At 40.0% G+C, this 17,018-nt stretch overlaps 1 protein-coding gene across 3 annotated transcripts in view; it reads left to right on the plus strand.

The window, feature by feature from the left end:
* Nucleotides 1–10,411, plus strand: part of IMPA2 (inositol monophosphatase 2) — a 77,851-nt gene extending 67,440 nt beyond the window's left edge. For all 3 annotated transcript variants that reach the window (XM_037067609.1, XM_037067610.1, XM_037067611.1), the window contains 3 exons: nt 7,492–7,600; nt 8,348–8,499; nt 9,856–10,411. In XM_037067609.1, coding sequence (XP_036923504.1) covers nt 7,492–7,600; nt 8,348–8,499; nt 9,856–9,971 — 377 coding nt within the window. In that variant the 3' untranslated portion in view covers nt 9,972–10,411. The remainder of the gene's footprint in view (nt 1–7,491; nt 7,601–8,347; nt 8,500–9,855) is intronic.
* The last annotated feature ends 6,607 nt before the right edge of the window (nt 10,412–17,018 follow it).

Raw genomic sequence — 17,018 nt, forward strand, 5'->3', positions numbered from 1 at the left:
ACATTAAAAAGATCATACACCTTTACCAGGTGGGATTTATTCCAGGGATGCAAGGATGGTTCAATATTCACAAATCAGTAAATGTAATACATCACATAAACAAAAGCAAAGACAAAAATTACAAGATCATATCAATAGATGCAGAAAAAGTACAGCACCCATTTAGGATAAAAACACTCAGCAAAGTGGGAATAGAAGGAGCATTCCTCAGCATGGTAAAGGCCATATATGAGAGACCTACAGCCAAATTATAGTCAATGGGCAAAAACTAAAATCTTTTCCACTAAGATCAGGAGCAAGACAAGGTTGTCCACTTTCACCACTTCTATTCAATATTGTATTGGAAGTCCTAGCCACAGCATTCAGACAAGAAAAGGAAATAAAAGGCATCCAAATTGGAAAGGAGGAAACAAAACTGTCATTAATTGCCAATGACACGATAGTGTACATAGAAAATCCTATATACTCCATCCAAAAACTGCTCGACCTAATAAATGAATTTGACAAAACAGCGGGATACACAGTCAATATCCAGAAATCAAAGGCATTTTGGTATACCAATAATGAAACAGCAGAAGCAAAAATCAAGAAAAAATACCATTCGATATAGCAAAAAGGAAAATAAAATAACTAGGAATAAACCTAACCAAAGAGGTAAAAGACCTGTATGCAGAAAACTACACAGCACTGAAGAAAGAAATCAAGGAAGACACAAACAAATGGAAACATATACCATGTTCATGGATTGGAAGAATTAACATCATCAAAATGTCCTTACTACCCAAAGCAATTTACAGATTCAATGCAATACCTATTAAAGTACCAATGGCATATTTCACAGACATCAAACAAACACTTCAAAATTTTAGGTGGTACCATTAACAACCCCAAATATCTGCTGCAATTTTGAGAAAGAAGAGCAAAGTAGGAGGGATCCCAATACCTGATACTGAACTGTATCACAAGGCCACTGTAATCAAAACAGCCTGGTACTGGCATAAAAACAGTCACATGGACCAGTGAAACAGAACAGAGAGCCCAGAAATAAACCCAAGTCTCTATGGTCAATTTGTAGTCAACAAAGGGGGCAGCAACGTAAAATGGAGTAATAATAGCCTCTTCAACAAATGGTGTTGGGAGAACTGGACAGCTATGTGCAAAAAAAAATGAAACTCAAGCACCAACTTACACCATACACCAAAATAAATTCAAAGGGGATAAAAGACTTAAATATAAGCATAACACCATTAGGATCCTAGAGGAGAACATAGGCAGGAAATTCTCAGATATTTTGCACAGCAGTATTTTTACTGATATGTCCCCTAGAGCAAGGGACCTAAAGGAAAGAATAAACAAATGGGATCTCATCAAAATAAAAAGCTTCTGCATGGCTAAAGAAAACAGCATTAAAATAAAAAAACAGCCAATTGTTTGGGAAAACATTTGCCAATGATACATCAGACAAGGGTTTAATCTCCAAAATATGTAAAGAACTCACGACTCCACTCTAAGAAGGAAGACAAGCAACCCAATTTTAAAAAAATGGGCAAAGGACTTGAATAGACACTTCTCCAAGGAGGACATACAGAGGATCCAGAGACACATGAAAAGAAGCTCAGTATCGCTAGCTATCAGAGAGATGCAAATTAAAACCACAGTGAGATACCACTTCACAACAGTCATAATGGCCATCATAAACAAAGCAACAAATAACAAGTGTTGGAGAGGTTAAGGAGAAGAGGGGACCCTAGTGCACTGTTGGTGGGATTGCAGACTGGTACAACCACTATGGAAAAGATTATGGAATTTCCTCAGAAAACTAAAAATGGATCTGCCTTTTGAACCAGCAATTCCACTGCTAGGGTTATATCCTAAGAACCCTGAAACACCAATCCAAAAGAACCGATGCACCCCAATGTTCATAGCACAATTTACAATAGCCAAGTGTTGGATGCAAGGTAGGTGTCCATCAGTAAATGAATGGACCAAAAACTATGGTGCATTTACACAATGGAATTCTTTGCAGTGGAAAGAAAGAAAGAGCTCCTACCCTCTGCATCAGCATTGATGGAACTGGAGAAAGCATTATGCTAAGTGAAATAAGCCAGGTGGTGAAAGACAAATACCACATGATCTCATCTTTAACAGGAACCTCAACAACAAAACAAACAAACCAGCAAAATGTAACCAAAAACACTGAAATAGAGAACAGGCTGACAATGTCCGGAGCGGAGAGGGGAAGGAATTTCAGGGCAAAAGGGGAATTGTTTACAGGAACAAGTATAAAAGACACATGGACAAAAACTAGGGGGGTGGAAATGGAAAAGAGGGTGGAGTGCTGGGTGAGTGGCCTGGGATGGGAGTAAAAGAAAACTGTACTTGAACAATAATTTAATTAAAAAATAAATACAGTTTTTTATAAATTCCTGGTTGGAGGGGCACTGCCTTGTATGTTGGGTCTTCACTGCTTAACCTTGTCTTTATCACTTTCTTTTGAATCCTTTTCATCTATTTCATCATATTTTTAATCTTCTCTTATTCATTTTATGTTTTTTGTAAAGGATGATACATTGGGTTATTTATTTTGTATTTTTTTATTTTAGTGTTCTTATCTGAAATGTTTTCTGATTCTTTACTAAGTTCTGTCCCCTCTACTTTTTAGTTATGCTGTTTGTTATCTTTTCATATATTATTACTTTTTATTTCTTTAATTTTATTTTTCAATTACCATTGATATTCAATATTATAATCTTTATTTCTTTTACATAGAGCTATTTCTGTTTTGTGGACAAATCTTTCTGACATTCTTTGATAAGCTGGAAAGATGTTTTTCTGCCCCTAATTTTTTTTCTTATGATAATTGTATATGGGATTTAACCATGATTGTTTTCCTTTTACTTTTCTTTTTTCTATTCGAAATCTGTATTCCTGAACTTGTGGTTGGGGGAGGGCTTGAGACAGTTTTTGTACTTTTTCACAACTCTAGAGCTCCCTTTTTTGTTTTTGCGAAGTGTTCAAAAAACCCACATCCCATACCAGAGGCCCATGAATTGATGGGTGCACAGCTCCTCTAACATAGCTCCAAGCTGGTTTCCAGTGAGTGGCTATTGATGATTTTGAGGTTCTCCTGTTCTTGGGTCCAATATATGCTAGATGCTTCTTTTCTCTTGAAGTCACAATACCATGTGGTCTTGAAGCTGCTAGAGGTTTGCCACACACATTGTGTTTTGGGGTTTGGCTATACCTTGTCAATACAGGTTTGTTTGTTTGCTTTTTTTAAGATAATGTCTATAGTTTTGTCTTTTGCTCTTCTAGTCATTCTGTCTGTTTTTATCAGAGAATGTTTAAGGAAGTTAAAATCTACATGGGTTGTTGCATAGATTTCCAATCCTGTTTTCCCCAGGATTCTAAGCAATACTCTTTTTTCCCAAGTTGTTTGCATTTTAAAATTAACTTCTTAAGGTGAAAATCAAATAACATAAAATTAATCATTTCAAAGTGAACAATTCAGTGTCAGTGTGTTCAAAGGACTGCACAATTGCATTCTCCAAAGTAAAACCCTAAATCCATTAGGTACTTTCTCCTTCACATCTCCTCTTCCTACTCACCTCCAGTCACCAGGCTTCATTCTTATGTATCTAAGTTAAATAAAGTTAAATTTTATTTTTATATGAATAGCTTGTAATGTTTTTTAAGAAGTCTGAACGGATTAGGACATGTATAAAAATACATGCTGGTATAATTGTTTCAGGAGCTTCACATTCAGCAAAACCAGTTAGTGGCCAAAGAGGGTATTTTCCAGACTTAAAGCACAATCGCGTCTTTCTCTATGAGTTCATATCTCAGTGTATACACACAACTTGCTTCCCTTGCCTTTAAGTTGTAAAATTTCTCTTTGATACTCTGTGCATTTTTAACTGCTCAACTAGAAAAAGGGTTTTCACAACTATTGGAAGTTAAACTATTGGGCTACATTTTTTCCCCCTAAATAAAATCTGTTTGCTGAAGTATACAGAGATGTTCTACTTCAAAATTTATTAGTATTTTTTGTGGTAAAATATATAACATATAATATAAAATTTGCAATTTTAGCCATTTTAAGTGTATAATTTAGTGGTATTTATTACATTCACAATGTTGTGCAGCCATTACCTCTGTATCCATTCAACAATGACTCTCCATTCCCAAGAAATGCACCCACAAAGACACAGAATATTTTAAATTAAAAATATAATTAGCATTCCATTAAAAACTAAAATGTTATGATAAACATTGAATTAATGTTAATAAAATACAGAAATCAAACTAGTTGTGTATAATTAATCAGGAATAATCATAATATAAGAAGATGTTAAATAGAAGAGATTTAGTTTTTCCTTATCTGTAGCAAAATAAAACAGTAAAGCAGTTTGCCTGAAGGTGGCAGCACTGAGACTTCCTTTTTTTTTTTTCTCTGTTCTTGATTTCATTTGGAAAAAAATGTTTTAGCAAGAGTGAGAAAGAATAGACACATTGCAGCTAGAAAAAGAGGAAGGTACTGGATACAGAGATATCTTTTCATGAATTTAAAACTATGGAAAGGAACCCCTTCTTTTACATATCACCAGACAAGCTTGAGTTTTAAGTCTGGGTCCCACCACTTAGGGGCTACCTGACTTCAAGCAGGTCACTTTTCTGAGCTTGGTCTCCTCAGTTGTGAAACAAGGACAGTGAGACCATGAATCTGATATAAGAGTGCAAGCATACATAGAAGTGTCTGGAAGAGAATAAGATATGAGCAATTGTTGTTTCCACACTTTGCTTAATTTCCCTTGTGAAATAGTCTAATGGCACTTAATTTGAAAATCCCTGCTCTTCCTGCACCAGCCCTGCATGTGGGCATATCTGCTTGTCTAGGCTGACACTCTGGGGACTTTCTCTCTATTCACACTACACCAGGCTCTCCCTCTGATAAGGACAGATTGGACTAGGCCTTGGCCTGAGCAGTAGTCATATTTTATGAACCTGATTAAAACTGTGTGCTTATCTCTCTATGGAAATTGATTGTCTGACTTTCTAGTTCTTGGGGGGAAATCTTCAGTGTCTTCTGTGATTATCAAAATCTGAAATATGCACTCTTTCATTCAGAAATCCTACTTTTATTAATCTATCATGAAAAATATATCAACGTGACTACACAAATCCACACAGAAAAAGAGATAACATTGTTTACAATAACAAGACTTAAAACTGTTTTATCTGGGAGGATGGTTAAAGCACTTCTTTCATTGGTTAGAATAACATTCAGTTGTTACAAGTATAGAAGGATGGAAAAAGGTGTACTCAGTACATTGTTGTATCAAAAGAGCAAGTAACAAAGTAACCTATAAAACTATGTTTTAAAATATGATGTTCATGCCCTAGCCAGGTAGCTCAGTTAGTTGGAGCATTGTCCTGTACACCAATTGATTACAGATTCAATTCCCTGTCAAGGCACATACCTAGATTACAGGTTCAATCCTTTTGATTCCTGGTCAGGGCGCATACAGGAGGCAATCAGTGGGTGATTCTCTCTCGCATCATTGTTTCTCTCTCCCCTTTCCTCTCTCTCTAAAATCAATAAACGTATCATTGGGTGAGGATTTTTTAAATGGTAAAAATATAATGTTTATAAATACCTGTGGGTATAGATGAGATTTGAAGTTCGAAAAAGAAATTAGAAGTACAATTAGGCAAGACACCACTGCAGCTTGATTTCCATTTTCTTCCCTGGCCTCCTCTGAAACTATTCATCTTGTTTCCTGTTTTCCCTGGCAGAAATAACATATATACTATCTAATGTCTTTTTTTATTTTTAATATAATGGGTACTCCCCAAATTGGAATGTTATTATTCAAAGGAACATTTTTAGCTAAATATTTATAATTCAGAATTTATTCCCACCAAAATAGTGTTGTACATAGTGATTAGATTCTTAAGCTAGCCAACAAAATTCTACTTGACACAAAAATTCTAACAAACTTTAAAATACTAGCAATTTAACAACCCAGCCCAAGCAAGAAGACACTTATCAATATTTCTTTGATGCTAGTATTTGAGAAAAAGCATTCATTGGTTCACTATGTATTGAATGTCTACTGTGCCTGGCCCTGTGGATATCTTTTTCTTCCAAAGAAGTCTGTTTTTCCAGGGAACATACCATCTGAGTTTATAGCCTGGGTGCTGGGGTTAACTGGGTCCTGCTCATGGAGATCATGGAGCTGCCTGGCCCCCTCATCCCTTGTTGTGGGCAGTGCCAGTGCACTCTCACTGCACCTGTGGGAGGTGCATTAGCTCAGCTTTAGTGCTGGGTGTACCTGGTGAGAAATGATTCAGAGCTCCCAAAGGCAGGTAGCTTTGATGTGGAGCCAAGTGGTGTTTCAGGGAGTGTTTAAAGTATAAAATGAGAGCATCTGACATAAGAAAAGAGGGAGATTTGGTACAGATTCTGTCTGAGAGAAGATTGCCTTCTCACAGTCGTCTGGTCCCTTAAAGATGACTTTGCAGATTTCAGTGAGAGAGTAGGTCCATTGAGTGCAATAACTTCGGGAGTGTGTGTTCCCTCCACTTCATAAAGTGGTTTTATTGTGCTATCTGAACATACCTGGTGTGGCTAGCTGATTATGTCTGAGCAACGGGCCTGAAGAGACATCACAGGCTAACTTTGGTGGTGTTTGGGTATGTGGCCAGGCAAGGACAAGCCACTTGTGGTCCCTCACCAGTGAGTCAGGCGCAGGAAGGGAGCCCAGTATCCCTCCATACCCATGGGCCGGCTTCCTGGCACCGGCGGTCCTCCAGTCCTATCACAGGAACTGTGGGCTTGGTGTGAGCACCTCACTGCTCTGTGCCAAGGAGGCCACACAGCTACAGCATTGGTCTTTATACTTAGGTGGTTACTCCTGAGGGCTCTCTTTCCAAAGATGTTACTTAAAAGGTACCTTCTCCACAGGGATAATGGTATTTCCATCTTTTTGATCCCAGCAGTTGATCCCAAGAATGGCTTTTAAAGACAGATTTAATTGATGAGGCATTTTTTTTCTTCAAACATTGGGTGGTCCTGGTTTGGAATCATTTTGTTTTAATTTGTGATTGAATGATGGGGGCTTCCATAAGACACCAAACCTTCCGTTTGAAGGTCAGAAAAGACCTTCAGTTTGGTGTCTTTTCCAGTTCTCACACTAACTATTCCCGAAAAGAGAGAACTGAAAAATCTGCTCCCTCAGAAATCTGAATCAGAACGCAGTTTTAAAGGAATAATGATCAAATAGAGTGCAAATTTTGTTTCTCTGTTGTGTCCATACTTTTCAACATAGCTATCAGAAAAACTTTATGGCATAAACCACTCTCAAAAGATACTTATTCTACAAGGAATGAGACTCTGATATTTGACATTTGCTTCAGGGAAAACCCTGACTCTTCAGTTAGAACCAAGACTTGATTTTTTTTGATTATGGGACATTTTTTCTATTGCAGATCTTTCAAAGGCCTTGGTTCTAACAGAAATTGGTCCCAAACGTGACCCTGCTACTCTGAAATTGTTCCTGAGCAACATGGAGAGGTTACTCCACGCCAAAGCTCATGGGTATGACTTTTCAATTCCTGGAACACCCTGGGGCCAAGAAGGAGTGTGCCAAACACAGTCTTGCTACAGACTCCCCGAGGGCTGAAAGAGAAAAGATCCCTGTGGCAGGAACACATGCAGCCCGTGCTAAGGCCCAGGGAAGCCACACAGCGTTTCATCATTCAGTATGGGAGCTCATGGAGCCAGCTGTTAGGAAACAGATAGGGGACATTTGTTCCTTTCTTAGCAACTTTGAGAAGCCATGGAACTGATCTCAAGCCACCCATCCAGCCAATCTTGTTTTTGCTTAGAGTCCATCCTATATGATGTTTCTCCAGTAAACATTTAGGGAAATAAGTCCGAGTCTGATTGAATACTCTTCATCTCCCATCCTGCATCTGGGTCTGTGCTATAGCTACTGGCCACATGAGGTGATTTAAATTTAAGTTAAAGTTCAATATAGTTAAAAATTGAATTATTTAGTTGTGCTAGCCATATTTCAAGTGCCCTATAGCCACAGGTGGCTAGAGCTACCACAGCGTAGAATGTTTCCATCTTTATAGAAAATTCAGTTGGGCAGCACTGAGCTAGACTCTAGATTTGAATCTATAGCTTGTTGGTAGAAGCCCCATGATGCATTTTTAATGACTGAGAGTGCTCAGCAGAGGGAGTGACTTTGGATGAAGTTAGCATGCACATTGTTTAAGACCAGTGCAATTTATGCACAGTGCCACTCACACATGTATTGCTATTTTCCCTCTCTTCCAGGGTCCGAGTAATCGGGAGCTCCACCTTGGCTCTCTGCCACCTGGCCTCAGGGGCCGCAGATGCCTATTACCAGTTTGGCCTGCACTGCTGGGACCTGGCTGCTGCTACCGTCATCATCAGAGAAGCAGGCGGCATTGTGATGGATACCTCAGGTGAACCCATCTGACCCTTGGCTTGCCCTCAATCCCCAGAGTCACAACAGCAGAGTAACACCTCCAGACTGAACGTCCCTCACTTCCTTCTCTACTGATGAGAGGGCATTAGAAAGGCAGTGGTCCAGTGCCTTCCCACCCTTCCTCCCTTCCTACTCTGTGCCTCTAGACATGAAAATATACCCTAGGATCAGAATATACCACCACTGCTTCCCATTTACATAACATTTGACAGTTTTCTAAGCACATAATCCAATGAGAATGGCAGAGGAGGCACTGTGCTCCCCAGTTGACAAAGAGGAGACTAGTACCCCCATGGCCCAGTGTCTTGGCATTGGGTCAGCATGGTATACAGTGTGGGATACCCTCTGAGGATCTGAAAGATGACCTGTTACTTCTGCTTTGAAGTTATCTTGTCCCAGTGATTGACCCCTGGTTACATCCACTTAGGCAAGTCTAGTGATTGACCCCAGTTAACACCCACTAGGCAAATCTGACCCCATTTAGCCTCACTACCCCGGTTACATCCAGTTAGCTTCAGGCAGGTCGCTCACCTAATGTTTAGGAGTAACCCATTAGAGGCTGTGTGAATTCTTTTGGATCTCATTCTCTCCTAGCTTTGTAGACCCACGCTTATTAGCAGAAACACTGGGGCTCCCTTTTAACTATTGGGTATAGAGGGGGCATATTTGGTCATTTGATTTCTACTTTTTTTCTCTTTCTCCTTTGAAAGACCTCAACTGAGCTACAAAAAAAGTATAAAAGTGAAGGGGTATCAGTCTTAGATGGCAAGGCCAGGCAGACCAGTTTCACATTAAAAGCCACGCTGACACTGGTTTTAACCACACAAGTACACGTGTACACAGAGGGCTCCAACAAGGCCATTAGTCCTGTGCATGCCCCTGGGAGGATACAAGGCTTCCTTGTCCACCCTCAGCAGCCTGGTCTCCACAGCAACCAATTGGGTTGCCAGTCAGAAAGGCCAATTCATAGGGTCCTGAGTGCCGTCCACACAGTGCAGAGGTTGAAAACTCCTCTCTCCTCTTGTGGTCTAACTAATCATTGGAATCTCAGTCCTGAATGTTGGGCCTCAAATTACATTCTCCCAACACAGCCTGCAGGACAGCATTGATTCATGGCACCTCCACTGCATTCATATTGGGGTAGAGCAGATGCTGAATGTCATCACTACTTTCTCTGGCCAGGCTCAGGTCTAGACCACAATGTTTGTTTCCAGCCTTGAGCGCGGCCTGAAAACTTTGTTTTCCTTGGAATGTGCACATGCTTAGTTATTACCCAGGATTGTTCTGCCCTCTCCAGTAACCCAGGTACTCTCTTCTCCTCCTCTGTCCTCAGGCGGACCTTTCGACCTCATGTCCTGCAGAGTGGTTGCTGCAGGCACCCGAGAAATGGCTACGCTCATAGCTCAGGCCTTACAAACAATTAACTATGGGCGGGACGATGATAAGTGAAAGGGAGCAGAGGATGGAGAAGTGTGACCCAAGAACTGGTTCTTCCTGGAAGTGCTAAAGCTGGCAGCCCATCCCTGGGGAGGAAGCTGCCGTGAGCAGCCTGCACTTGAGTCAAGTTCCTGCATTTTTAACCACCCCAAAGGGAGGTGTTCTTCTAAAGTGTCTGGCTCTCTGGTTAAACCCACATCTTTCACCAGGATTTGGTGTATAGCTGGTTTCTTTCTTTAATCTTCTATGACCCTTTCCAGGTTAGTACAGTTTCTTCTATCAGAGCCAAAACCCAAATTCATGATGTACATATTGATAATTCAGTATTGATTTTTCCCCCAGAATGCAAATCTCAGGTAATAAGGCTTTAGAACTGCTGAAAAAGCAGATTTGTTCTCAGGCCCTCCCCCATGGTACTTCAGAATGCAATAAATCAAAATAATGGCACTCTGCTTACCTGTTTCCCTTCATAAGTGTGTCACCTGTTTTCCCGAACAATACACAAAATCCATAGCTGAAGATGCCTCCACAACTCTCATGATGACTATTAGGAGAATCAAACCAAGAATCAGAAGTATTCTTCTTAACCAGGGTCCACACAAACCAAACCAATTGGTATCAAGTCAAAGAATGAGTAGATGTACCGTATTTTTTATCCACTGATGGGCACTTGGGCTATTTCCAGCACTTGGCTATTGTAAATAGCACTGATATGAACATTGGGGTGCATAATTTCTTTTGAACTAGTGTTTCAAGATTCTTCGGGTAAAATCTCAGCAGTGGGATCTCTGGATCAAAAGGCAGTTCCATTTTTATGTTTTTGAGGCAATTCCATACTGTTTTACACAGTGGCTACACCAATCTGCATCTCCACCAAAAGTACACTAGGGTTCCCTTTTCTCCACATCCTCACCAGCACTTGTTTGTTAATTTATTGATAATAGTCATTTTGGCACGTGTGAGGTGATATCTCATTGTGGTTTTAATTTGCATCTCTCTGATAGCTAGTGATGTTGAGCAGTTTTTTATAGGTCTGTGCGCCCTCTGTCCTCCCTGGAGAAGTGTCTGTTCAGTTTCCTTGCCCAGTTTTTAGTTGGATTGTTTGTCTTCCTAGTGTTGTCATGTAAGCTCTTTATATATTTTGGAGATTAAACCCTTGTCCATTGTATCACTAGGAAATATGTTCTCCCATGAAATTGGTTCTCTTTTCATTTTGATGATGGCTTCTTTAGCTGTGCAGAAGCTTTTTAATTTGATGTAGTCCCATTTCTTTATTTTTTCTTTGATTTCCTTTGTCCTAGGGGATACATCGGCAAAAATATTGCTATGTAAGATATCTGAAATTTTACTGCTTATGTTTTCTTCTGGGATTTTTATAGCATCCCAACTAATATTTAAGTCTTTTCTTTATTTTGAGTTTATTCTGGTATATGATGTAACACGGTGGACTAGTGTCATTTTTTTGTATGTACCTGTCTAGTTCTCTCAATACTATTTATTGAAGAGACTTTTTATTCCATTGTATGCTCTTACCTCCTTTGTCAAATATTAGTTGACCATTAAGACTAATATTTTTGGGCTCTCTCTTCTGTTCCATTGATCTATGTGTCTGTTCCTGTGCCAATACCAGACTGTTTGGATTATAGTGACCTTGTAGTATAGTTTGATATTAAGTATTGTGATCTCCCCAACTTTGTTCTTCTTTCTCAAGATTGCTAAAGCTATACAGAGTCTTTTTTGGTTCCATGTAAATTTTTGGAATATTTGTTCTACTTCTGTGAAATATGCCATGGGTATCTGGATAGGAATTGTGTTGAATCTATAGATTGCTTTGGGTAGTATGAACACTTTAATGATGTTAATTCTTCCAACTCATGAACACAGTATACGTTTCCATTTATTTGTATCTTCATCAATTTCTTTCTTCAGTGTTCTATAGTTTTCCAAGTATAGGTCTTTTACCTCTTGGTTTAATTTGTTATAGGTACTTTATTGTCTTTGTTGCAAAGTTAATGGGATTTTCTTAGTTTCTCTTTCTGATAGTTTATTACTGGTGTACAAAAATGCCATCAATTTCTGAATATTGACTTTGTATCCTACTACTTTGCCCAATTCATTTATTAGGTCAGGTAGTTTTTTTATGGGACCTGTCAGGTTTTCTATGTACAATAACATATTGTCTGTGAATAATGACAGTCTGCTTCCTTCTTTCCAATTTGGATGCCTTTTATTTCTTCTTGTGTGTTTACTGTGGCTGGGACTTCCAGTACTACGTTGAATAAGAGTGGTGAAAGTAGACACCCCTGTCTTCTTCCTGATCTTAAAGGAAATGCTTTTAGTTTTTGTCCATTGTGTATGACGTTGGCAGTAAGTTTTTTATATATGGCCTTCATTATGTTGAAGAATGCTCCCTCTATTCCCACTTTGCTGAGTGTTTTTATCATAAGTGGGTGCTGGATTTTATCAAGTGCTTTTACAGCATCTGTTGATATGATCATGTGATTTTTGTCTTTCATTTTGTTCATGTATCACGTTTATTGATTTACAAATATTGTACCATCCTTGCATCCCTGGAATAAATCCAGCAAGGATGTGGAGAAAAGGTAACCCTAGTTCACTGTTGATAAGAATGCAGACTGGTGTAGCCACTGTGGAAAACAGTATGGAATTTCCTCAGAAAACTGAAAAAGGGAACTGCCTTTTGGGACTGTTCTACTGTGGAAGTAGGGAGCAGGCTGGGTGGAGGAGAGCAAAGGGGGAAATATTGGGACAACTGTAATAGCATAAACAATAAAATATTTTTTCAATAAAAATAAAACCACCTTAGCAAGAGAGCAAGGGACTTTTGTTATTGGCCTTAGCAGTAGACTCAGCAGTGGTTACCAGAGTTAAGGATAAGTTTCTGATCACTGTTCTGATCATATTCGTTTGTACTAACTCCAGGCCAAGGAAAAAGGAACCAACCAAATGCCCATCTGTGGGGGCAACTTTCCTCGTAAGTCCCCCCGCCCCGTGTGCCATGGATGAAAGTAAACATGACTGAGACATGATGTGATCTGCTTGGGGAGGAGAGGTGGCCATTTTCCCAGAGGAAAAAGGCCGTGAGCAGTGGCCAGTTTCTCAGGGGAAAAAGGCATTGAGCCCCTTCCTCCAAGGGCTTTTTTTGGGTTGTAATCCACAGGAATACGGGGTGGCAAGGATCAAACAGTAGATAACATTTCAAAGAAATCTGAGGGCTTAGTCTGAGTCAGAGTCTGTCAGGAACAGATTTTCAGGGTTTCCTGCTCGATCCCTTAACATATGGATGAACGTACTCTTAGCAGAGCAGATTTCACAGGTTTATCAGGAAGTCTTTGTGATGCCAGATTTTTCCCCAGGACACGCTCTAGCAAGGCAAGGAGCTGCACCTCTCCCCAACAGGTATTCAGGCTTAAGGGGATTAGAGCCAGGAAGCGCTTCTTCCAGAGGACAAAAGCCTGGCTTTGTCAAAGCCAGGGGGGCAAGAGTCCATTGCTCCTTGTTGCAGCCCCCCGAGTCCTTCCATGATGGCCTCCCAAGTGATCGAGTCTGGCTTAGGTTGCCCCCCACTGTGAGGGGTCTTACCCATCATTGACTTCCAACCAAGATTTTGGGGGCAGGGAGAGGAAACTGAGGCAGTATTTGCTACCAGAGACAAGCTTTGTCTCCTGAGGCTTGCATTCCAAAGGTCGTCACTGGCCCTTAGCCACAGAGGGTAGAGTTACAATTCCTAGAACCAGGCAGAGTGGTCCACAACACCCATTAAAGGGGTTACCATCTGGCAGTAAGCTTTTTTTGGTTGGTAGTGTAAGTTAAAGAGTATGGACCAATGTTGAGTTTCTGAGGTATTGTGAAGGGACACTGGAATAGTAAATGCAGCAAGAGTACAGTGTCCTTTCATCCTCCAGCTCTCAAGACAATAAATTGCCCAAGCATAAAGGCCATTGACAAAACCTCCATATATAAAGAATAGCCAGAAGGTGTACATAGGGCTCCTTCACAAATATTAGTGTTCATAGGCCCATTGGTTGGTGCAGAGGTGTTAGCAACAAAAACTCAAATACTGTGTTATTCCGTATTAAAAGACCATCTAAATATGTGGGACTGACACCAAGCCTATAAATGGTCTGATTTATACTAGCTTCTCTGTGATGTCCTTTATACATGTGTTCAGTGGATCTCAATTTCCCATCCCAGGGTTGGGTTAAATTGAATGGGGAGTATGTGGCTTTGGTGTTTTAACGTAAAAGTAACCTATGGAACAATTTAAGGATACAGTGGCATTTAGGATTCAAAAAAATCTCTTATAGGGTAGATGAGATGTCTGTTCCTTCACATACTTTTTGGTTAAATGTGACAAATCCTTCAGTTAATTAGGTTTCCTACAGTAGCTATTGTTTATAAAATCCTAATTATAGTGTTGTCTTCCCATGCATTAGTAGGGGAAGAAAGCAGAATGTAGATATTTCCATTTCAGAATGTTTTATTAGATAGCATTGCATAGAACAATACCCTAATAATCTCTTTTAATCTAGATTTATTTTATATAGAGCACTCTTACCTCTATTTGGTGGAATCCACATTCTTCCCTGATTTTTGGAAATTAGTACTTGTTGGTCTCAGTCTTCAAGATTCCAAGTAGCAGTCTTGCCTACAGAGTGGCTCCCATGTCACCTCTGTGTAATGTACTTGGGGCTTGTGGAACAAGAGGCTAATCAGAGGCCAGAGTAGGGCCAGAGCAAGCTAAGTTACAAGTCCTGTTATCAAAAGGTGGAACCAGATTAGAATTTAGAATTATAGGTAATTCTGTGTTAAAATCAACCTTGAAGGGAAACCTCACAAAACGTGAAAGAGGTGGGAAGACGGTTCCTTGGTTCTGTGGGAGGCAGGGAAGGAGAGCAGTTGTGAGTTGGATGTTTGTATGGAGTCCCAAATCTTTTTTAGAACTGGCTGGAAGACCTGTTTCTTCTCCCATGGCCAGCCCCTCTGCCCATGCCCTCATCACCACCACCTGAAGGCCTGCAGATCGCTGATCACCACAGAAGAAAGCACTGTCTTTGGGGTCAAAAAACCCAATTCGAATGGAAGCCTCCTCCTGTCTGGCCTCAGATGGCACGCTGAAAACTGCAGATATGTCTCCCTCCCACGTTTGTTGGGACTGCTGAGGTGCATGCAAAGAGCCGGACTGCCAGGAGCACTCAGTGGATACTAGCTCATCTCCAGCATCCACAACTGTTGGTCTCAGAGCTTCCCTTGGATAACAGCCAGAATCACTTATGTGCCCAGCAGTAAGTCCTGGCTTTAAGTGCAAAGCACATATGAGACACTTTTTTAAATGGGTGCTCAACAACTGCTTAATGAAGAGAACCAGTTTGACCTGCCAGAGATTAGCAAATACAGTGGTATGCCAGTACTTGTCATTAATTCATTCCAAAACTCATGACGACTACCGAAGGATGAAGCATTTTCCCTTGCGGGGTGGCATGGTGACTCATACAAGTTCTAGCAAATGTGATGAGTTCCAAGCAAGCACCAAGTGCTGAAACAGTTTCTTCTTGTCAAAATGGAATGAGTACAGTGTTTGATGAGTTCTGAAGCCAGTGAATACCAAGGTATTACTGTACATTTTTTCCTGAATTCTGCTTTCATGAAAATAATGTGACAACATTAAAAGAATGTTTTGTTTCCCTATGAATCCCAGTGGACTAGCACCTCCCCAGTCTTTATCCTGCTTGTCTGTCATGTAGGATGTGCACCAGCTTTAGCAGTCCTATATCTGAGAGCTTTAAATTGGGCTGCATTCTGCCTGGTGAGGAGTGACTTGCTCGTCAGGAGGGGGTGGGATTGGTGCCATTGGAACCTTAGACTTTTCAAGTAGACAAAGGAGATTCTTGCAAGTACCCCCCTTATTCTATAGGGGCGGTTTCATGTGTTAATATTTTGGGAACCTCTAGAATCACAAGCAGGGGAGACATCATCTATACCCTTAGGAGTCGTGGAGTTCTAAGTGTGAAAATCGCCTGATATTTTATGTGTGTGTGTGTGCATGTGTATCTACACTGGTATATGCTATATATTACAAGCCATGTTCAGATTAATTTGGAACAACTGAAATATGTAAGTACTTAGCTAAGGCTTTCTGCATGAGGTTAGTTTTAACAAATTTTGAAGATTAGTAGTATAAATGAAAAAAAGCTATTCCCACTGAAGGGAGTGAGCCTTGCAGATTCCTGGTTGGGAACCAAGCAGGAGAGAGATTTCAGGGCTCAGGCTGATAGAATAACTGATGAAGAAGAAACCTATATTAAAAATAGTTATGTAAGCTAATGAGATACTTTGTCAATTCAGTTTTCTAGATTGTATAGTTTTGTAACTTAATGAACTAAGTTTTTCGTAGAAGATTACAATCACTTCTTAAAATTGCTTTAGTGAGTCCCCTTTCTAAAACTTACTTCACTCCACTGAACTTCGTCTGCAGTCTTCACAATAACAGGCTTCTCTCTTCAGGTGCTGGACATAGTGAAGTAAACACTTAACTTGGATCTGAAACCCCAAAGATGTGTGAGCTTTGAAAGCTGTAAAAGAGTGGGGATGTTTTTTCATTGCCTTAATAAAGAAACTGGCGAAAGGCTTATACCTTAATAGATTTTAGATATGTATATGTGGTCATTGTTTTATACAAAAATACCAGGGTTCAAAATAAATGATATTAATGTGTTAGCAGTCAGATTGAAAATATAGTTGTCCCACTGTCCTTGAAATGATCGTGTGCATACTAAATATATGTAAAGGCAGTGCTTAATAAAAGCGAGCAGAACACATCTGCCCTCTGGGTTTTCCAAGCTTTTTGAAATGCTCCTGTGTAGTTACAACAGCCACTGGTGTTCATACCACTATTTTATCATCTGGGTTCAGTGTGGATGGTGCTGGGAGATTGTCTGATACCCTGACGATGCTAATTTTTAAAAAAATTTTCCCTAAATATCACTCTCATAATCTGTAGGCTGTATTTACATGCACACATTGAGACAGGCTTTAGGT

The sequence above is a fragment of the Sturnira hondurensis genome, unplaced genomic scaffold (assembly GCF_014824575.4).
Source record: "Sturnira hondurensis isolate 20B ecotype Veracruz unplaced genomic scaffold, ASM1482457v3 Scaffold0017338, whole genome shotgun sequence".
Classification (NCBI taxonomy): domain Eukaryota; kingdom Metazoa; phylum Chordata; class Mammalia; order Chiroptera; family Phyllostomidae; genus Sturnira; species Sturnira hondurensis.